General features: G+C 40.0%; 2 protein-coding genes and 1 pseudogene across 2 annotated transcripts in view; 1 reads left to right on the forward strand and 2 right to left on the reverse strand.

Annotated features, from left to right (window-relative positions):
• The first annotated feature begins 5,286 nt into the window (after positions 1-5,286).
• LOC137969784 (uncharacterized) lies at positions 5,287-5,968 on the forward strand (annotated as a pseudogene).
• A 5,049-nt stretch (positions 5,969-11,017) lies between these two features.
• The window catches only part of LOC137999559 (FH1/FH2 domain-containing protein 3-like), a 63,357-nt gene continuing 52,398 nt past the window's right edge, over positions 11,018-21,976 (reverse strand). The window contains exons 24-25 of the mRNA XM_068845368.1: positions 20,441-20,750; positions 11,018-13,322 (exon numbers count right to left, since the gene is read on the reverse strand). Of these exons, the coding sequence (XP_068701469.1) occupies positions 13,240-13,322; positions 20,441-20,750 (393 nt within the window). The 3' untranslated portion in view covers positions 11,018-13,239. The remainder of the gene's footprint in view (positions 13,323-20,440; positions 20,751-21,976) is intronic.
• On the reverse strand, positions 14,758-16,026 carry LOC137999575 (uncharacterized). The gene has a single exon (XM_068845391.1). The coding sequence runs from the start codon at positions 15,903-15,905 to the stop codon at positions 14,898-14,900; it is 1,008 nt and encodes a 335-aa protein (XP_068701492.1). The 5' UTR covers positions 15,906-16,026; the 3' UTR covers positions 14,758-14,897.

Here is a 21,976-nt window from a genome sequence, read left to right on the forward strand (position 1 = left end):
AATTTTTCCCACCCCACGAAGGCACAGGTCAAATTCCCCACTCCCTGGGCACGACGATAGTCAAATGCCCGGGGTTTGCCCGGGGAGGGATGTTGAAGTTTCGGTTTGATCGGCGCATAATCCTGTACCTAGTTTTTTTAATGTCTTATATATTAATTTAAATTTGTATTTCAAAAAATTGTAAGAGCAAATCATTCAACTCCCTGAAGATGTTAGGCCATCCCTGACAATATTGTAAATCACATATATCCTTACAGCCAGCCTTGGTTCATTTTGTTTTATTCGCTGCTTATAATATTAGGTCTCCCAAGATCCAGCACCTCTACTTTGTTCAGCTGGCTCTTGCATAAAAGAAAATTGTCTATTAAAATATGGCAGGGAAGTGGAACCGGTTGCTAAGGCCTTCTGCCTCGAGATCTTCAAAAAAAAAAAAAAGGCTTAAACATATAAAATATTATGAATATGGAATATTTGTTTCATGCTACCAAACAGTTTCTAGGGGCATCGCCTGATTTATAAGAAGACTGCCTTGCTGTGGAAAATGAATCCTTGAAGTTAAATGCCCTTTTGTATTGCAAACTGTATCCCTGCACAAAAAATTATGACGAGGTTACATTAAATCATTAAAGATGAAACATTCCTACTATGCTCAAGTTCGAGGGCAATTGGCTTCTAACTGAGAGAGAATGGTTCCACTTCCTAGTACATACTGACAAGTGTATCCGGTTGGAAAAAGATTACTGGCTCCAACTACAATATTCTGTAGATGTACATGTAAACCACTTGAAGCCTGCTACAAAGTGAATGCAAATAACACATGTAGAATTCAGCTCTTGTTGTTGTCACGGGTTCTTTGCATTTTAGGAAATTGGTGTAGACCAAGGTCATAGCGAAACTCACCGTTACGCCACCTGTTCCGGGACCCCCTCTTACACCGCCCTGAAAATGGGCCTGGAACCCAGGCGGGAAAAGAGAGAGTCCTGTATTACTTGCAGGCGCATGCTCGGAATGAACCAATCATATTGCATTAGATGCCAGGCTGGATATGTAAATAAAGGGAACCCGATCACAGTGATGTTGGAAAATTATTGCCGAATAAATGTAACGACCGAGAGAAGATCGCAATAAGTCGATGCAAAGGCTGAACTAGTAAATATAGCATAGCATTTCAATAAGCGACAAAACAGCTCGGAGTCAGAATTTCATATTATCTGCAGTACTTTACCTGTAACAATGAGTTTCAGAAGGAAAGTGCTTTTAAGTAGCAACGATTAAAGCAAGGTGACACACGCTTTTAAGTAGCATTATTTCATCGTTATTAATTAATATTCACGAACAAATTTTGACCAGAAAAAAAAATCGTGACAATTAACGTCCGAATAATCGATGTTTAACTGAGCATATATATGTATAAATTATTGCTTCATAATTGCGTTATCAACACAAACTAGTATGTAAAGCAACAAATAGTCCAGGTTGTGATTCAACTTCGTTTAACTTTTTATCTAACTTTATCAGGAATAATGCTCAGTTTTTCTGTCATGCAATCGTCTTTTAATTTTACCGATATAAAAATCACTGCAGTCTCAACAGCCACCTCTACATAAGACCTTAGCCATCTGGCCACGCCTTAAGTCTGTCCTTATGAGGAAAGAAAGATTTAATGCAACGAGTGCTTTGAAAAATTATTCTAAGGAAAAATTAATAGTCTGAGTAAATTACTCTACTCTAATTACTCAAAAAAAAAAAAAACAAAAAAAACTCTGTGTGTCACCAGTGTTTGTGTATTATTCCTGAAAAAACTGAGAGTATTTACGACATTTTGCACCTGACTGTTTTATATTGGGTATCCAAAAAATTTGTGCCCGATTTTGAAAAAAAATTGGTTGGCGTAAACTCCTGAAACAATCAAAGTTTCAATAATTACTGGGCAACTCAAATATATGCTCACTGGATCGGTGCAATTATCACATAACTAGATTGACAGAAGTAATGAACAATAAATAATGAACAATAAACAAGAGTTCCAGCTGGACATTTATTAGTCTTCGTTGAGCGATTCACATCCACAACTTACAGTATATTTGTAAGTTTCAAGGAGTCTCGGGAGAGCAATTAAATCAAAATTTGATATTTTTCTGCGCCAACATCATGCAGCTGTTCAGTTGAGTTTCAGGCACGAAATTCCATACTTTCGAATGTCATCCATCTGATCTTCCACGATTGGGACTCACGATAAGAAGGACTGACTTACAATTAACATCGGACTCAGATCGAAGAAAATCGCAAACATATTAAAGGAACAACCATGTAGCAAACAGACTTGCCAAATCCTGTTGCAGGTTTAACAAAACCATCATTACCGGTAACGACTGCACGAATAGCTTGCAGTTTTTCCGCCTTAGGCACAAAGGTAAAGTGAAAGCGAAATCAATTGCCTCCAGAAACTTGGGCTTATAATTTCCTTTCACATTATCTCCATGTATCCAGTGTAAAAGCACTCGGAATAAACTATGCCCAAATAAGGAATCTTTTTCCAAATATGGTTTTCCCCCCAGTTTCGGGGGAAAAAATGGCGTCATTCCGAGCATGCGCCTGCAAGTAATAAAGGATTCTCTCTTTTCCCGCCTGGGTTCCAGGCCCATTTTCAGGGCGGGGTAAGAGGGAGTCCCGGAACAGGACTACACCTATTGTCATTCACGTTGCAACCACAGATCTATTGGCAGTCAAAACAAAGGATTCTTTTGTTCTGTGATTAGCAAAATTCAAATAACTAAAGAATAATGTTATTGTTTATAAACATTGAAGTCTCCTATATACTAAGTCACCCATCCCCGTGAAATTCCACAAAGGCTTAAATTTTCATTGGAATCCCACTCTATTTTCATTGGAATGTTGGCCTATATTATAGCGTTCATAATGTTTGCATAAATTACAAATAGAAGCATAAACAGTAATAATATTGTCATTCTTTATAAGGCAAAATGTTTGTAATCTTCGTATGGCTTGCTCAACATAGATCCTCAAGTTAGCAATCTCCTTAGTTTTCTTTAATCCTTTGTTGGCTCGGGATTTTCAGTTGTAGATTGGCCGTCTTTAAAACGCGCGCTACACACTCGCGAAGAGTCCACACTTTTTCTTCCTTATTTCCTTGTTGATGTTCCCCAGCCATCGCTTTCTTATTTCGCTATCCTTTTCACCGTGAGAGATGGAAACACACTGAAACGGTAGCTCAGATCAGCTCACAATCGCACGTTTGTGTCCCATTCAAACTTGCATGAAGGCAGTGCAGGTTTGTTTTGCCCATTTAGTCGACCTTTTCCCGCTGCTGGGAAAGCAAATAAGTACACAAATCCGGTGCCCAAATCCTATACCTAGAGAAGAAATCAAAGCAGAATGACTATAAACATGAAACACTTAGCCAGCAACACGCCTCGCAGCCTCAAAACTCATCAGGTTTTACCGCAATATGGTGTAAATACCTTGTAGGGGACTTAGTGTCCTATTGTATTTAACACCCACCTTAGGGTGAATCTTTAAATACAATAAATAAAATCGAGTCTCTGTTAGAAAATATTTTTCGATAGGAATTAATTGCATGTCCTTAGAGATGTTGTGGAGAGAGGAGAGGAAATGTTCTGCGACTGTAGTAGGTTTGGATTTGGTGTTAGCGTTATCTAAAGTGCGGCGGTGTTCCTTAAAACGGTCTTTTAAACGTCGTTTAGTTTCTCCTATGTACTGTAGATGGCATCTGTTGCATCATGTAGATAAGGTTTTTAGTTTCGCAAGTTATGTGGGAATTAATGGTGCGCGTTTCGCCAGTAGAGAAGAATCTGTAGTTGGTTAGTCCATGGAAAATGTAAGGACAGGTAGCGCAGTTTTTGCCACAGCGAAAAGAACCGGAAGGGAGTTCGGAATTAGAAGGAGTTACATTAGGGAACAGTTTAGCTGTTAGCAGCAGGTCTCGAAGGTTAGGGGAGCGCCTGAAAGCCACAACAGGTAGATGTAGGAAAGCGTTTTTGCAGCGGTCAGAAGAAAGAAGTAGATTGTGTTGAAGATGGAAGGAAGTGATGGATTATAGGTCGTTATGAAAAGTATGCATTCGGGTTTGTTTGTCTGTATTGGTTGTAGGGTATGTATGCGGGGAATGTCTGCAGCGCGTTGTATTTGTTTAGTAACAAAGTCGCGTTTGTAACCTCCTTTCAGAAGGTATGTCGTTAGTTCAGTGGTGCGAATCTTGAACGTTTCGTCGGTAGAACAAATTCGTCGTAGGCGGAGTGCTAGGCTGAAAGGAATTGCTTTTTTTGTGTGTAGAGGATGACAAGAGGAATAAAGTAAATGTTGGTGTTTGTCCGTAGGTTTCGTGTATAGGTCTGTATTTATGTTTTCGTCTCTAGTTAGCGAGACGTTAACGTCAAGGAAAGGAACATTAGTGGGAGAGTGTGAGCTAGTGAATTTTATGGTAGGGTGAATGTTGTTGAGATAATCGATGAAAATTTTAAGGGTCTCTGGACTTTCAGTCCAGATCATAAAAATGTCATCGATGTATCTCAACCAAGTATGGGGTTGAAATGGGGCGTTCCTTAGAGCATTTTTTTCGAAAAGCCCGAGGAAGAGGTTAGCAAAAGAGGGGACCATTTTAGCGACCATAGCTGTGCCGTGGATTTGAAGGTAGTGGCTATCATAAAAAGTGAAGTTATTCATGGTGAGAATCATGCGGATGAGGTCGCAAATAGTGCCAGTAGAAACGGTGTTGTGAGGATCAGTGCGTAAAAAATGATCACAAGCATTAATACCTTCATTATGTGGAATATTAGTGTATAAAGATGAGACGTCAAGTGTTACTAATAGTTAATTAGAGGGTAATTTGCCAATGGTAAGGAGTTTATTGACAAAATCGTTAGTGTCTAAAATGGTGGCCACTTTGGAGTAAGGTCCAACAATATGGCCGCCGGTAATCAACGGAAACATCTGGAGTTCACTTTGCGATGAAAGTACTTTTCGCTCGTGAGATAAAATAAACGTGTATGAACACATCTCCTAATGTACTTGAAAGGCTCAAACTGCTAGGATTTATAGAGATAGACATTTTTTCCCAACCAAATAGCTTTGTATCTATTCTTCATTCTATTTGTAAGCGACTTGCCAAATGTAGTACTCCCTGGTAACACCATTGCACTATATGCGGATGACTGTAAAAGCTCAAGAATCATAGATTCTGTTGAGGACCTTGAATTATTTCAACAAGATCTTTTGAACCTCGAAGGATGGAGTACGCTGAACGGTATGGAGTTTAATGTTACGAAATGCAAAATTATGAAAATTATTCGGAAGAAACAACCATTCACCTCAACTTTCTTCTCAGTGAACAACACTGAGTTGGAGGAAGTTGACGAATTCAGGGATCTGAGTGCTATTACTGACCATCAGTAAAGGTGGAACTCCCATGTGAACTGTGTTGTTGCCATGGCAAATAGGATGCTTGCGATTGATTAAAAGAACTGTAAAGGACTAAATGATTTGAAGACTCTAAGGACCCTCTACTGTTCTTTAGTAAGGTCTAACCTTGAATACTGCTCTGTGGTATGGTCCCCGTATTCACATAATAGCATTGACAAGCTTGAGGGTGTCCAGAGACGAGCCCCTAAATCTATTTTAAAGACTAAGGACAGCTATGAAACCCGTCTTGAAAAGTTAAATATATTATCTTTGGAAGACAGGAGAGCTTTAACTGATGTTTTTTAAGGTACTAAAAGGACTTGTTGACATTGATGTTTCACAATTTGTAGATTTTCACTCCAACTGTGACTATTATTCTTTTAGACATTAAGCTGATCATCTGATGTTAAAAAAAAAATATGCTCGGACTAATACCCTTAAATATTCTTATTTCCATCGAATAGTAGATTCATGTAATATTTTGCCCGTGGACATTCGTGGTGCTAGGTCATCAACCTCTTTTAGATAAAAATCCCGAAGACCTTCGAGTTTGATTTTAGAATTTGATGACGTCAATGTGAAAACCATGTATTGTTGTCTTTCTTTTCTCGAGTGCTGTCCAGAAGGAGGTCCAGTTGAAGGTCCACGTTTGTAAAATTTCTGCTCAAGACCTATTAAAATCTCCCTTCAATTTCACATACGAACTGCCGTTAGCATAATTGAACATCTCCCTTCCCCTCGGCAGCATTTCTACCATTTAGGTAAACTAGTTTATTCCAAATTGCACGAGAAAAATCATGTGGTTATTAATAATATACACGAAAAAATACGAGATGGTTACAGTGCTCGAAATTAGAAAAATTCCAGGTTGTCCCTTTTTCAAAAGCCGGGTAACTAACCCGTAAATTTTGTTGTCCTGATAAATGCTTGGTGGCCTATTAGGAAACCCCCTATGATGTACGCCGTGGTGTGATGCAATCACATGGCGTTGCAATTGGAAGTTTGCGCCTGTGGCTTTTTGGGTGTTTCCGCGACAGAAATGATTAATTAATTGATTGCCGGATGCTTACAAGACTTTGATTGACATTTTGAAAGAATTCATTCAAGTGAAATAGGGTTAAGTTTCAGTTCAGTCGATAGCACGTTTTTGAAGGCAAAGGCAAAGGCAAAGGCAAAGTAACTTAATTTAACGTCGGTAGTTCCTTCAGCTACGAGGCTGGTATCAATGGAAGCCGACGGTGCGCCCTTTACCCCCCTCCCTCTGTCAGGGGGATTTCAAGCTATAGCTACACGGATCAGAGGAAAGTCGAAACAGACGTTGACGTCACCGAGGATCGAACTGGGGACCTCTCACTCCGAAAGCTGCGCACTAGCCATCTGAGCCACGACTGATGTGAGTCAGCCGCTAACCAGTTTCAGCAGTTTTAAGCATTGATTTGTTCAGAGTTTGTAGTTTACGGAAAACCGCCACAGAAATAGTTATATCATCATTGATTATCCGATACACGGTCTCTTCCGCAAACTTTGAAGTCGTCGATACTCCAGCTGTCCATTGGGAAAGCCGCGGTTTCAGTTTTAGCATTTTCAATCTCCACTGCCTACATGTTTGATATTGTCTCTTGTATTTTCCTACCTGACATTTTTTGGTAAAAGCCACAGATATTCAAAACGCGGGAAAATTCTCAGGTGCGGCAAATGTTTTAATGTTAACTTCAAACCACTATCGGATATTTACATTGGAAAACCGAAAAGTAAGTCGGGTGCTGCTTATGTAGCAATTCTGGCCCATTCCTTTTTGTTGTTCTTGTTTTTCTTCGTATCAGTCTTCGTAGTCACAAATGTGCATACCCCGCGGAAATTGAATTAAGACCCACAAACAGGGGGTACCGGGGAACGATTACAATTCCGTATTTAAAGGTAGTTCGAACCAGAGCCCTCAGCTGCACGAAAGAAGCACGCCAAACCACAAAGTCCTGTACACGAGGCGATGTGTTAATTTTTTCGGGTTTTTTTTTTTCAATGTGATATGGCAATTAGCCTTGGATGGTTGCTCACTATTTCTTCTCTCTTTTTTTATTCGTGTTCTTTTTGTTTTCTTTTTTGTAGTCACGAATTGCACTTTTTGTTAAATTCCCTATCCGCGAACTGCCTGACCCGTTGTTCGAACTCGGGCCCTCTCGCATCAGATTATTGCACCATCACGGCTGCTGTTGTTTGCATTGCATTTCTAATATTTTACGCGTTTTCGATTTTCGGAGTGCAGACTTGACGCAAGAAAAACAAAACTCTCCTTTTTTTGGCTCATTCATGGAGCGGATGAGGCACTAATTTGATGGAACAGATATAGAGACTAACGATAGTGATTTTATTGAAAGGGATTTAGTGGAAATCGATCATTTCAATGATATTACCAAACCCGAACAAGAAAATGAATCCATTGCTTCCATTGCAGGAATAAAAAAAGACAGACAGAAGATAAGAAAATAGCCTTCAACGGTCAAAAATAAATAAAAAATGAAATCAAGTGTAAAAAAATTTAGATCGTCGTTAAAGGGACTTCGCAGTGGTCTCCCGTCCAAGTACCAACTCCATCCGAACGGAGGCCCTTTTACACTTCAAAAGAGAAGGAACTGCTCGGGTAGAAACAAGTACTGGTTCCAGACAAAATCTGTTGTTTACACGTACAGGTTTTGTAAAGTACCCAACATAAAAAAGCCCTTGGGAACGGGTACGAGATTACAGCCCGCGATAAAAAGTGTTCCAAATCGGTACCGACTATCTCCGACTTTGCTTGCTCATTGACCAATCAAAAAGCGAGAGGTCTGTGCGTAAATTGCACTGAATTAGCTATTTTTGCACTCGAATAAACAGTGTTGTTAGCAAAAAACCAGCACTACTCTCAGTCAATCAGAATCGAGTAGTTTTTTTATGTACATTATTAACCAAATAACAACGGGATGTGGCCCATCTCTGATACTTTGCAATAAGCTGTGAGATCGGTTGAGAAAAAAATTGATGCATTTTCATTCGTATTGGATATCTTTCCGTTATTCTTCTGCTGTCTGAATATGCCTCAGATATAAGCAGGAGAAATCGAAAGATCTGCGAATTCGTTTCGGTTTTTTTAGTGACACCAGTCTGCCGCGATCGTCGATGGAGGATCAAATTTCCAGGGATGACAAGATAACCCTGCGATATTATGAGCCCAGTGAATTACGTGAATAGCCGCGTCCACAACTGAGTGTGAATGCGTAAAATTAACAAACGCTGGAGATGAATTGCAACATGCTCCGTTTTCACCATAGAGTCCCGAACCACGTCTGTGGCAGCAGCAAACTCCTTCTATGTTGCAGGAGGCGAGTGTTCCAGTTGAGGTGGAGGCCAAGACCAGACGGCAGCTCTGACGCCAGGTTTCGCAAATGATGGTCCTAAAAACCACCGAGAGAGGCTCAAACAACAAAACTGCAAACTTCCAATAATTAAAAGAAGAAATAAAAAGAGAAAAGGGAATTATCGAAGAATTAACTAACCATATGCAATTAACGAGAACGACGGTAGAAAATGCAGAGGGTTCGACCAAACTTGAAACTACCTGCCAAGGTTCGCAGCTAAATTTCAACGCTGGGACGTTTCTTTAGAAAACGCATTCAAGTGTTTAATAACCCGCCTTCCCGGGGCACCCTATCTATACTTGCCAGAGGCATCCTTCTAGGCGGACTATCTTTATGAAATGTAAACGGTTCGTGCCGGGTTATCCCGGCTTACCGAGGTGATAAGACCGCGAAAACATGGCGGCGCGGAATTACCATCCTGTTTCGTCGTTATCACTTACCAGCGACATCTACTGAACGAAATGACAAATAAAGTGCAAAATAGTGATAACAAGTGATAAAAAAATTAAACTTCCCACCAAAACGTTTTTTTTGTCTGCGATCTTGTTCGTTGTGCTCAGTGGCCAACTTAAAAGAACCGTCCCGCTTAAGTGAGTTTCTTGTTTTATCCTTCACAAGCCCGATAACTCGGTCAGCCGGGGCATCCAACCTCCATGTAAACAGACCCTTAATATGCAGCACGGGAGTTTTTTTAACTCATGTTTTGCTTATATAAGGAGCCGCATTTTAACACTGAAAGTAAATGACGCCGCTTTTCCCTAGACCCAACCCTCTGAGGTCCAATGGGTCAGTGAGGTTTGAGGTGGATCGTGAAATCCAAAATTAACAGCCTACGGATAAAAATCAAAGCTCAAAATTTTGCCAGCTGTTAAGCAAACACACAAATCCAATATGTCAGAGAGTTGGATAATCCAAAGTTTTGTACGACAAAGTGTGAGTGATCAAGAGAATGGGTTGTGCAATTCAGGGGCTGGATGCTATAGTGATTGCATGGGCAATGCTATGAGGCGAAATACAATTGAAAGCTGTGGCTAGTTTTCAATGAACTTACGACTTGACCATGTCTTCCACAGAAGGCGGCTAGTTCCAGCAATTTTTCCAAAAAGCTCGTTATATAGCTGCACCACCAGTCATAGACCTTTGCCGACGACTCGCTTTTCTCTGAGGATTTCGCCTTCGCGCGTGTGCTGTAAGGATTCGCGACTAAAAATGTCAGTTCTTCATGATTTTTACGAAGAGTTAACCGATAATCTAGCGAATAGGAAACAAGTAGACTGCATTGAACTTAAATTTCCTCACCAAAAAAGATCCAGATAGAATGAATTGCTTTTAATCAGCCAATCGTGAGACTACTGAATAGAATTATACTAACCAATTCGGTTTTCGCATGTTAGCGATACTTATCAAGGCCTCAGTTTGTGTTATCCGCTTCAGCCTTCGGCTTCAGCAGATAACACAAACTTTGGCCTTGATAATTATCGCTAAGATGCTCAACCTCATCCAATAATTGTTAATTGTTAATATCAACACATTTGATTGCATTGTGTTAGGTGATGGTGCCAATGCAAATAACGTCTCTCAGATATACGCAAAGGAATATTACATGGCCGAATATCTTTTCCGTAAGACGTTACAAATAGAGTTATCTATTATGCGAACTAAGGTAAGGTAAAGTCTCTGCTTACGAGCCAGAAGGCTCATCAGGCCGGCGCTTATCTCCGGTTTCTGTAGCATGAAGCGACTAGGAGTATTTATACTCCCCCCTGGATGGGATGCTAGTCCATCGCAGGGTTACCCCCAGCATTACGCCGGTACCCATTTATACACCTGGGTGGAGAGAGACACCGTGAGAGTAAAGTGTCTTGCCCAAGAACACAACACAATGTCCCCGGCCAGGCCCCGAACCCAGACCACTCGATCCGGTGTCGAGCACACTAACCATGAGGCCATCGCGAATTACGAATGTTTAATTTCTTCCGTATTTTTCGTGCTGGTGATAGACTTTCTTTGTTCTAAGAACTTTTACTGAGATTTTGCATTCCGGCTATTAGCGCTGCGCTTAAACCAAAAATGCTCAAAATTGTATATAATGATTTGCCTTTCATTTGTTCTTGTACCAACACGGCGGCCGATGTGACGTGACGAAAAAACAAGCTTCACTGTAAGACGAATCGAGCGATCATTTTACATTGTTTAATACTGAGCATGATTTCAAACAAGCCAACTTTCGTGAAAGATGGCTCCTTAAATACAACGACTGCAAAGTCGCAAGAATACAAATATAAAAAAACAAAAACAAAAACAAAAACAAAAAAACCAAAGAAACAAGCAAATTCAAGAACCTGATACTAAGAGTGATTTACCCCTAAAGAGACGCCCCGAACCAGATAAATTATGCAGTTAGTCATGCAGTCGTACTTAGTCGACAACAGTTGGTAATGTCTTAAAGTCTTAAAGTACAGTCGGTTACATCCAAAAGCGAGCAGCAAGTGACGAAAGCAATACTTCCAAACTGTAATAGTTCCATAACAAAACGCCGGTGTTTCATTTCCACATACAGTACTGAGATCATGTGTTGTAGTCAAGTCATTGTCATTGTTAGCTAGCTGCAACTTGAACAGGTCAGCAAAACATTCAATCCACCCAAAACACCTTTCCAATTGCCCTGAAATTACAAGAAGTAAACTCCTTTCTAGTTTAGAAATGCGATTTGAAATGGAAGACAAGAAAAGATTCAGATTCCTTTTGCTTGATGCAAGCTGCTGCATGCAGATTTATAAATTTAGCAAGCACTGTTCTGAACCTGGCGCTTTGGCGTAAGTACTTCTGATTGCCGGTAAACACCTGGTCCCAGTTGTTCAAAAGCCGATTAACACTAATCCGCGATTAAGTACCAACCTATAATAAGTATGACTTTTGTAAGTCAGAGAAGCTTTAACTAAGTTATTTTAGGCTAAAGGAAAACAAAAGTCTAAGTCAAAATTGAACCCTTAAAATCTTGAGGAAACTGTTTTTGAAACACTAAATAAACTGCAACTCAAGTTTCCAGTAAAATCATGATTGGATTAGCTTAATTGACCTTTTAACAACCTGGCCCTGAACAATATATATTTCCTTCTGATCTGACTGGTTAACCTCTCAGTTTTGTATCCAATACTCAACATTTTCCTTTCGCCGATTATCAGTCCCATACGGTGCTGTGGCGAGGGCTTTCTTGGTGAATGACATCTGATATTCAAAACATCTAAATATAGTATAAGTTTAACCAGCCTCACTTCCAAATGTACCCGGATCTTCATTTTTTCTTTTAACGGATCGATGGTGATTAACTGCCAAATATTCCACTCTGAATATTTATAATTCCTTTTTAGTTCTTAGTTTTTAATTTACAAACTGCTTTCAGTGCTTCTTCATTATTTTTGACTTAATTGCACCCTTAATCCTGTGCCCAAAAGGCGCGTGTGACGATTATGCTGATCGAGGTTCTGTGTACAGTTTGAGCGAAGGAAAGATGCCTCGCTTAAATAAGAAAATCAACACCTGGCTTAACCATAGTTAATCTAGGGACTGGTTATGAAACCCTTGGAAATTTCAAAAGCAGGAACAATACAGTCGCAATTACATGTTGAACCGACCGTGACCCTGCACAATCTTTTGTTTTCGGTTCGGAAGTTAATTTCGAATAAATTAGTCGAAGCTTTTGATTGGCTATCCTGCTGAAAAAAGCGTGTTTTTGTCGGGTTTTGTGCAGGGTCAAGGCCAAAAAAGCGAACAAAAACATGAAACAAAGAAACTTGTCGAGTTTCATAACCAGCCTACATCTATTAACTATGGCTTAACTCACATCCCGAATAACTTTACTAGGTTTTCGAATAATAGGAGATAAGTGTGAAATATGAGAATAGAAAAACCCTTAGACAAGCTCTTTTCTCTTAACTGCTGAGCAATACCATTCACAGGATAAAAATAAAATAAAGAACAAAATGGAGTGCACGTGGTTGATTCATAGGCTGTGTGGAGAAACAGTCAATTTCGCTCTCCTCCCACATACAGAACGAAATCTAATGCTTTTAAATTTCCCCAATTTTTAAACGTGACAAAAATATATTACATGAAATATCTCATTTGACAAGGTCATTTCATTACTCTAAAATATACAGTATCACCAGACAATCGACAACCGCTTTTTGAAATCAAAACTGGGAGTGAAAAGAAATTTTACAAAATTCCTACAAAATTAAGATTTATTTACATCTATCGAAATTTTTCTCTTCGACGGGACGCGATCCCTGTGGCACGTGCCGACTTCACTTTTCTAAAAACGGAGTCTTATAGTAAAATAATGAACAATCTCTTTGTATAAAATAATTGTGAATATTTTTTCTGCATTAAGTTAAGTTGACTAGCGTCATTTGCTGTCGAAATTATTGACCTGTTTGGTGAGTTTTTCCATATCCTCTGGACTTATACCACTTTTCAATGTTCTCCGCACTGCAACAAGACAAACAGTAATAGACTTCACAAATGGCACCAAGAAAACGTAACGTCGTAACAGCAGGTCTACAGTAACTGGTTTCAGTATTGTGATACTCTTGTCAGCTCAGCTGTTATGGTCATCGTTGAAATCAGCATTTCTTAAGGTGGCTCAAACCAGTTTCAACACTTTCAAGTAACGCTCTTATTAGAAGAAAGGATCGGCACTACAACGCTGTTTCGTGTATTAACAATATTGTGGTACAAAATAAAACACGAAGATGCAGTCATTATTGTGACGTAATGTGTAACTATCGTAACAGAAAGCCCCGTAAAAACACCCTTTCTTTTGCCTCTAGTTGCTTATATCTCAAAAGCGAATTCGGTGACCCCCATATTTTATTTCTGAAAAGTATTCAGAAAGGCAAGATGAAACTTCTGCAAAGTTTAAAAAACATTTGTACAGTGCATTCAGAGCCACCTTAATTCTGTGATTTTTTTAAGTTGGCTCTGACTCTGCAGTAAAGATTTTTTTTCAACTTGGCGGAAAGTTTCATCTTGGTTTTCTGATCACTCTTCAGCAATAAAAAGGAAGGGGGGGGGGGGGGGGTCACCGAGTTCGTTTTTGAGGTATGAGCAACTAAATCTAAAATACAAGGTATTCTTGCTGGGCTTTCTCGCTGCCAAGGTAGATTATTACATCACAATAATGACCACATCTTGTTTGGAAATAACCGGTGTTTCATATGGTACCATAACATTGCTGTTACGTGATACAGTGTCGTAGCGCCATTCGTTCTAAAGAGAGTGTCTTCGAAGTGTTGAAACTATTTTGAACCACCTTAACCCTTTAAGCCCCGAGGGGTTCCCCATTGACGAGTAAAATCGTCTGGCGTTAGACAGAGTAAAATCGTCTGGCGTTAGACAGAGTAAAATCGTCTGGCGTTAGACAGAGTAAAATCTATAAGTGCCATTTGGCACTATCAGGGCTGAAAGGGTTAAACGGGGACATAGTTTTTTCACGCTTTTAGCTTAACCCTTTAAGCCCCGAGGGGTTCCCCATTGACGAGTAAAATCGTCTGGCGTTTGACAGAGTAAAATCTAAAGTGCCATTTGGTACTATCGGTGCTGAAAGGGTTAAGATGTTTTGATCTTTAAAAAATTCGGCGTGAACCACTTATTGCACACCCGGCCCACAAAATGGTGCAGTTTGTTTAGCATGGTTTGAGTAGAAACCCACTGGTCGGTCAGACCAAGATAACTCGAGCTTTGGTCATTCGTTTGTTGTTTTGATACCAACTATCCTGTCCACAAGATTTACTTAATAAGTAGTTTCTTCGAAATACATTTTAAGATAAAAACTAGGGATAAAATTTTCCGACGTTTCGATCTCGCTGAGATCATTTTCAAGTTTGAAAAAAAGTGAATAAAACTTTGCCTATAAGAAGTAAAATCACACGTGAGAATATTAAAAGCGATAAAAATGTGGAAACATGTACTAAGCGTTACAAAAGGTAAGTGATAAAAATTAAAAAAAAGGCTAGATAACAATAGGACAAAAGCTTTACAAAAGAATATATGAAATACTCCGAGCTATAAAAATAACTTTGCACGGATGGAGTCAGACTGCGTGTTCAAAGTTGGCTTTAGTTCTTTTATAAAAAGCATCTCATAAATTAAGCAGTCAAATTTGCTCTGGCACTTCCGTAAGATCTTGAAACTACGAGATATGTCCCTTGGGTCCCTCCCATGTTGATCTCTGACGTGTTTCCCGATGGCAGATCCCTTATGTTCTTCAATGCGTTGATACAGGTGTCGGCATGTGTAGCCGACATAATCCGCATCGCACAGATCACACTTGAAATGGTAAACAACACATTGTTGGTTAACAATAGGGGGTTTGCTTTCTTTTGGCTTGATGTTAGATCCGATCTTTCGGCTTGTGTACACGGGATGGATATCTTTTCCGATTTTGCGACTTAATTCTCCAAGTTGTGTTCGCACAGAATTCGCTGATCTCTGGTCCTTAAATGGTAATATTATTCTCACAGGTGCTTTCTTATCGTCACAGGTCTGTTTGGATCTTACATCCCCTGAAACTTTTGCAGTAACAAAATCTCTGATTGCTGATTGTAAGAGTGGGACTGGGTAATGAAGCCGAGAGAAAGCCTCCTTGAGACGTTCACATTCTAGATGGAACAGTTGCCAGCTCGAAGAGAGCTTAAAAGCACGATTCAGCATTGTTTTTAGCAGTGACTGTTTATATCGCACATCGACATGACTTTGATAATGTAGTAATAATCCAGTATCTGTTGGCTTTTTATACACCTTTGTCTCCAGGCGGGACATGTGTTTCACGATTTCCACCCCCAGAAAGGGAAGTGTGCCGTTTGCGGCTAGTTCCATGGTGAAGTTAATTGAAGGATGGCTGTCATTCAGTGTGGATAGAAATGCTTCAGCTGTTTCTACGTTAGGCATTATGCTCAACGTGTCGTCCACATAACGTTTGTAGAAATCCGGCATTTTTCCCTGGCCTTGGAGTCGTTCTTCAATACTACACATGAATGCGTTAGCCATCAGGGGTCCCAGAGGCGAGCCCATGGCGACGCCATCCACTTGTTCATACAAAATTCCCTCAAACTGAAACAATTGGTTCTTCGTGGCAATGTTCAACAGTTCTACTAGATCTGCTTTAATAATGTGGAGATTATGTTCTGTGTTAAACCAGTCGCCCTTAAATGCTTTTTCGGCCAGAATTTCGATTGTCTCATCAACAGGTACATTAGTAAAAAGCGAAGAGACATCGTATGAGACAAGAATGCTGTGAGCATCAACTTGGAGGTTCTGTAGGTCGTCCACGAAGCCAAAAATATCACTGACGGTATGGTCGTTGATTGACAGAGGTTTGAGCGTTTCGTCCAACCATTTTGCTAGCTTGTAGTTATATGTACCTGTTGCGGATAGTATGGGACGCATCGCGAGTTGTTGCGCACATAATCTGACTTGTCCATTACCACCACTCCTGAACCTTTATCAGGCTTAGTGATAATAATGTCGTTCCTCTTCTTTAATTGGCCAATTGCTCTTAGCATTGCTCTTGGTGGTGCTGGAGTCTTGCGTTCGGTGTAGTTTAGAGCTATAGATCGCAATGTCGTAGCCGCTAGTTCTCTGTTGTCTTCACTCAAATCCGGCTCTAATTTCCAGAAGGCCTTTTCAAAGGCTGCTAGGATATCTTTAGATGATACTCGCTGTGGAAGAGCAAAGTCAAGACCACGACATAAAGCCAATTTTTGGAAGAAGGAAAGTCCATAGGAGGAAATGTTCTTGATATGTTGGTCGATGTCAGTGTTATCTTTGTAGAGAAGTCTTGAGATCTTCTTTATGTGGCCATCCATTACTTGTCGGTACTGTACGTTGCGCAGAGTGACAATCGTTTTCAATATGCAGAGAAAACGTAGCGGTGAACAGCTCGTTTTGATTTCGTTGTAAACATCTTGAGTTTCGGATTTCAGCAAGGTTAACTGTTTCCTCTTCAAGCTTAGCTCTTCAGCAACGACATTCTCCTCAAACGCATTTGCGGATCGTTTCCATTTGTTCGCTTTAGTCTGCTCTTCCTTGGCAAAGGTTGGTGTCAAGTTGAAGTTCTGGCAGAGTTTAAGAAAACAACCAAAAACTGGCAGAGTTTAAGAAAACTGGCAGAGTTTAAGAAAACAACTAAAAACAATGCTGAATCGTGCTTTTAAGCTCTCTTCGAGCTGGCAACTGTTCCATCTAGAATGTGAACGTCTCAAGGAGACTTTCTCTCGGCTTCATTACCCAGTCCCACTCTTACAATCAGCAATCAGAGATTTTGTTACTGCAAAAGTTTCAGGGGATGTAAGATCCAAACAGACCTGTGACGATAAGAAAGCACCTGTGAGAATAATATTACCATTTAAGGACCAGAGATCAGCGAATTCTGTGCGAACACAACTTGGAGAATTAAGTCGCAAAATCGGAAAAGATATCCATCCCGTGTACACAAGCCGAAAGATCGGATCTAACATCAAGCCAAAAGAAAGCAAACCCCCTATTGTTAACCAACAATGTGTTGTTTACCATTTCAAGTGTGATCTGTGCGATGCGGATTATGTCGGCTACACATGCCGACACCTGTATCAACGCATTGAAGAACATAAGGGATCTGCCATCGGGAAACACGTCAGAGATCAACATGGGAGGGACACAAGGGACATATCTCGTAGTTTCAAGATCTTACGGAAGTGCCAGAGCAAATTTGACTGCTTAATTTATGAGATGCTTTTTATAAAAGAACTAAAGCCAACTTTGAACACGCAGTCTGACTCCATCCGTGCAAAGTTATTTTTATAGCTCGGAGTATTTCATATATTCTTTTGTAAAGCTTTTGTCCTATTGTTATCTAGCCTTTTTTTTAATTTTTATCACTTACCTTTTGTAACGCTTAGTACATGTTTCCACATTTTTATCGCTTTTAATATTCTCACGTGTGATTTTACTTCTTATAGGCAAAGTTTTATTCACTTTTTTTCAAACTTGAAAATGATCTCAGCGAGATCGAAACGTCGGAAAATTTTATCGCTAGTTTTTATCTTAAAACAAGATTTACTACCAGAGATATGCACGTCGGAAAAGATTTAAATTATGAAATGGAAAGGACTCTTATCAAATTAGTTCGAGAAATGTTCACGATGCTCACTCATAACCGTACCTGTCAAAAACAGCAAACCAGAAAACTGAAGTTTTGATTCACATTTCTGTCTTAAGCAGCAAGTTCTGTTGTACAAGGTTACTGAGTCAGAGCACTGCATCGTATTCCAGACGCTCTTTTGGAGGTCTGATAGACAATAGCTGTAGTTACACTAGCCCTTTTACGCATGGGTAAATAGCGTTTGCCCACGGGCAAGGGCGTTTTTGTGTGTAACCGCTTTCCCTAGACCGAAACTGCCCTGGGGTATTTCCATGGAAACATCAAAAAGAACAAAAGAACTTCCCTATGACAGTTCCTGAACTGACAAGTACGGTTTATCTGCTCCCTGAGGTGGCTTGGCCAATCATAAAGCAGAACTAATTTGAAAGGTCAGTGAACTCATATGTAAATATATTTTACCGTAAGGGGAGTCTTTTACTGTGTACCCGTCTCCCTCAAGAGTAACATGAAACCTGAGCTGAACCAAACCCAATCCATTTACCCTCTGGAAGGCCCCAAACCCAAGGTGTGTGGAACCACACACAGGGTAAAATAATAGGATAATTATGGATCTTCGTGTATTAGCAAATTTAGCCATGCCACCTCAGGGAGCAGATAAACGGTAACCGTACTTTTCAATTCAGGAACTGTCATGGGAAGTTCTCATGTTCTTTTTTATGTATCCATGGAGATAACCCTAGGGCAGTTTCGGTCTAGGGAAAGCAGTTACACACAAAAACATCCATGCCCGTGGGCAAACGCTATTTACCGATGGGCAACAGGGCTAGTGTAACCACAACTAATGATATTCTTGTTTTGCGGTGTTCTCGAGGATCACCGCGTCGTAGATCTTCCAGTCCCTATTAGCCAATATCAAAAATACCATAATACTCTGTCCCTTCAAAATTTTGCATAAGCTTTGTTTTTATTTTCTCTTGGGACTTAACAATGGTTCCAAGAGAAACTGGAAACAATGCTTATGCAAACTTTTGGAGGGACAAACAAAGAGTATTATGGTATTTTTGATACTGGCTAATTAGCTATTTTCAAATAACCCGCATGAATTTTGTTTCCCTTCGTTTGCATAAACTATTGCCAACTACTCCCAGGTGCATTTGAAAACAATAGTTTACGCAAAATTTGTGGTCAAAACAAAATGCACTGCGGGTTATATGAAAATTGCTAATTTTTACTAATATGCTAATCAAGTGATTTGCAAAGACCATAAGAGAACAAGAGAGATGTGCTCTGATCGTAACCCAAAAATGTAAACATTGGCCTGCTTAAGGTATGTGCTAAAGGGCTACTCTAACGCTGAGCTGCCAAAACCAAATCTTGGGCCTCTCGCCTCACCCCCCAAATAAATATTGCCGTCTTCAGTTGACCATGTTGCCAGAAGCCAAGATCTCGGTTAACGGGAAAAGAAAAATTCCGTTATAGAACGGTATTTTCACCGCTCTTTTCCTCTGCGTTTAAGTTCCGAATAATTTCTTGCAAATTTCTCGCTTCGCTTGTTTGTTAGATTTCACGCCTGAATGGTTGCATCATTACTTTTCCTCTCAGTAACCGGGCTAAAATTATCTAATAAAGATAAATTAACTGCCAAAAAAAACATTTTTGAGCTGCTGTTTCTAGCATTAGCCCTTAGTCAGAGCCCTTCACTCTGAAGCGAAGCAACCTTCATGCCGATAACCCAACCGGCCAATCTGGTCAACTGGGATCATCTGAGTCTAGAGGCGCCCGGCTTTGCTGAATGTAAGCATAAACAGTTTAGGCCCTGACGAAGCGCTAACGCTCAAAGTGTCAGCTCGAAATGAAAGTCATGAATATCACTGCAGTTAACAAAGCAACTTGTGACGCACTTGCAACTGACGCACTTTAACTCTTTTATCTTCGTAAACTCAAAGTTTCATTCGCGCTCAAATTCAGTCTCATATGAACAGAAGCTACTTTCATCCCGATAACCCGACAACCTGGTCAACAGAGGACCGCAGCTTTGCTGAATGTTATCTGAAACCCCTTTTACACACGCACAATTGCAGGGCATTCCAAAATGGTGGCATGGTACCAATATTTGGAGTGCCGAGCGCACTTCCAGAGATGTGCTCGGTACCCCTAGAATTTCTGGCAAGGGTTTCAAATATGCCTTTTGTTTGTTCTGTTTACGCACGAAAAATTTACCTTGCCGTGCCCGAAAAAGAAAGGGTACGGTACCGAGATTCTTGTGATAGTGTAAAGCGGGCTTAGAATAAACAGTATACGTAACATGCACGGAGGAAATGGCTGGGCTTACATTGTCGAGTCGTAGCAAAATTCTCGATTTCTATCGTTCCTCGGCATTTAAATTAGTCTTAGTCCGAAAACGTTACGTCTAACTATCGAACACTGATGAAGTGAAAGCCACCGCATGAACATCCTTTTTACTGACCTGACTTTCGATTCGTCGCTTTATTGCGCTTGCGCACTCGGGTTCTTGAATCCAAAGGTGCTGTAGCAGACTTGACCAATGTGTTAATAACTTCATCTGTGTTATCATCAGGGAAATCATCTTGTGCTTGCGCGGCTGACGAGTTAGTGCGCATTGGCCCGGCGCTTTTCATCCGGCTTCGTGTTCCAGGAAGTGTAGCACTCTTCAGTTTTTCTTTTGTATCAACTTCATCGCCATTAGAGATGAGCGCCCGGCGAAAAGCTTCAATATTCTCTTCAGAAGATGGGACTTTCGTTGCTGCGGAATATGACTAAGCAAAAGGAAAACAACATGGGTAAAAGTTGAATAAGAAAAGAGAATCATTGAATATCAACTCCATTTTGAATGGTACAATGTACCAGAATCATTCCTTATTCACTTCCATGAATGTTCTTGTTTTTGTTCCTGTATTTCTCTATGCTGTTATTAAGCTCATTTTTCAGATAAAAAGAATTGTTTAAAGTGAAAAATGGTTTAACTATGTCGTTATTCTTTTTTTTTTTTGAAAATAACAAAAATTTGGGTCGGTCGGACGACGCTAAAACGGAGAGAAAAAAGTGGCCACTTGGCATTTACCCAAGGGGATTTGCTCCTTAATAACATAGAGGGCAAAATTACTGAATACTGATTGGTCAATGAAGAGGACATTTTTTCTTAATTTTGCTTGAGAAGAGGGCAAAATTACTCGCTCACGATTGGTCGAGCGCCAAAAATTCTCGCTCATAATTGGCTGAACCTACCTCTTCCACATTCAGTTGGTTTCTTTCTGTTTGAGCAAAACAACTTCGTCTTCATCGAAGTTTGTCTTTTATTTCGCGCTGCATTCGCCGAAAAGGCATAAAGATTAAGAACTAGCTTTAAAAGATGATCTGGAATTTGAATTTTCGAGTGACAAGCAGAAGGGCAAAAGATTTTTTTCATGAAAAGCTTAAAACTTGGATCGACTAGCGGGATTGTGCGGTTACAAAACAAAATGATTCCTTTCGTCAAGGGCTTTCAGTTTACCACGACATCTTGCAGCTCAACAAAAAAGGTCACAGAACAATTTGCCATTGACGGGAGGAACGAGTAGCTCAAATTTGGTGGATTTCTTTGGACAAACCGTTTGCTATGTTTACGGATGCGTATTTGCAAGTGGTAAAAACCTCTACAGCACAGGTGAATAAAATAAATTGAAGCTTAACATTTGGTTTAATCGTTGTTACTGTTGTTCAGGAATGAAACTCGTATTTTCCTCTCGAGGGGATGTAAATAACAATCATCTATACTCGTTTTGGATGCAAAGAACAAGTTGACTTGCTTGTCAGTTGTTTTGCTTCCGAGCGAGCAAGTGTTTTAACTCCGCTTAGCTGACTGTTTCTCGAGGTGCCTCAACAGTGTTAAGAAAATTTTGCCCTCTATGTTATTAACAAGTAATCGCAATGGGTCCTGCGATTACCTATACTAAGTAATAGTGATTCAACATATTTCTTTTCTATTATAGGAATATTTTACTTT

Source organism: Montipora foliosa, chromosome 1, assembly GCF_036669935.1.
Source record: "Montipora foliosa isolate CH-2021 chromosome 1, ASM3666993v2, whole genome shotgun sequence".
NCBI lineage: Eukaryota > Metazoa > Cnidaria > Anthozoa > Scleractinia > Acroporidae > Montipora > Montipora foliosa.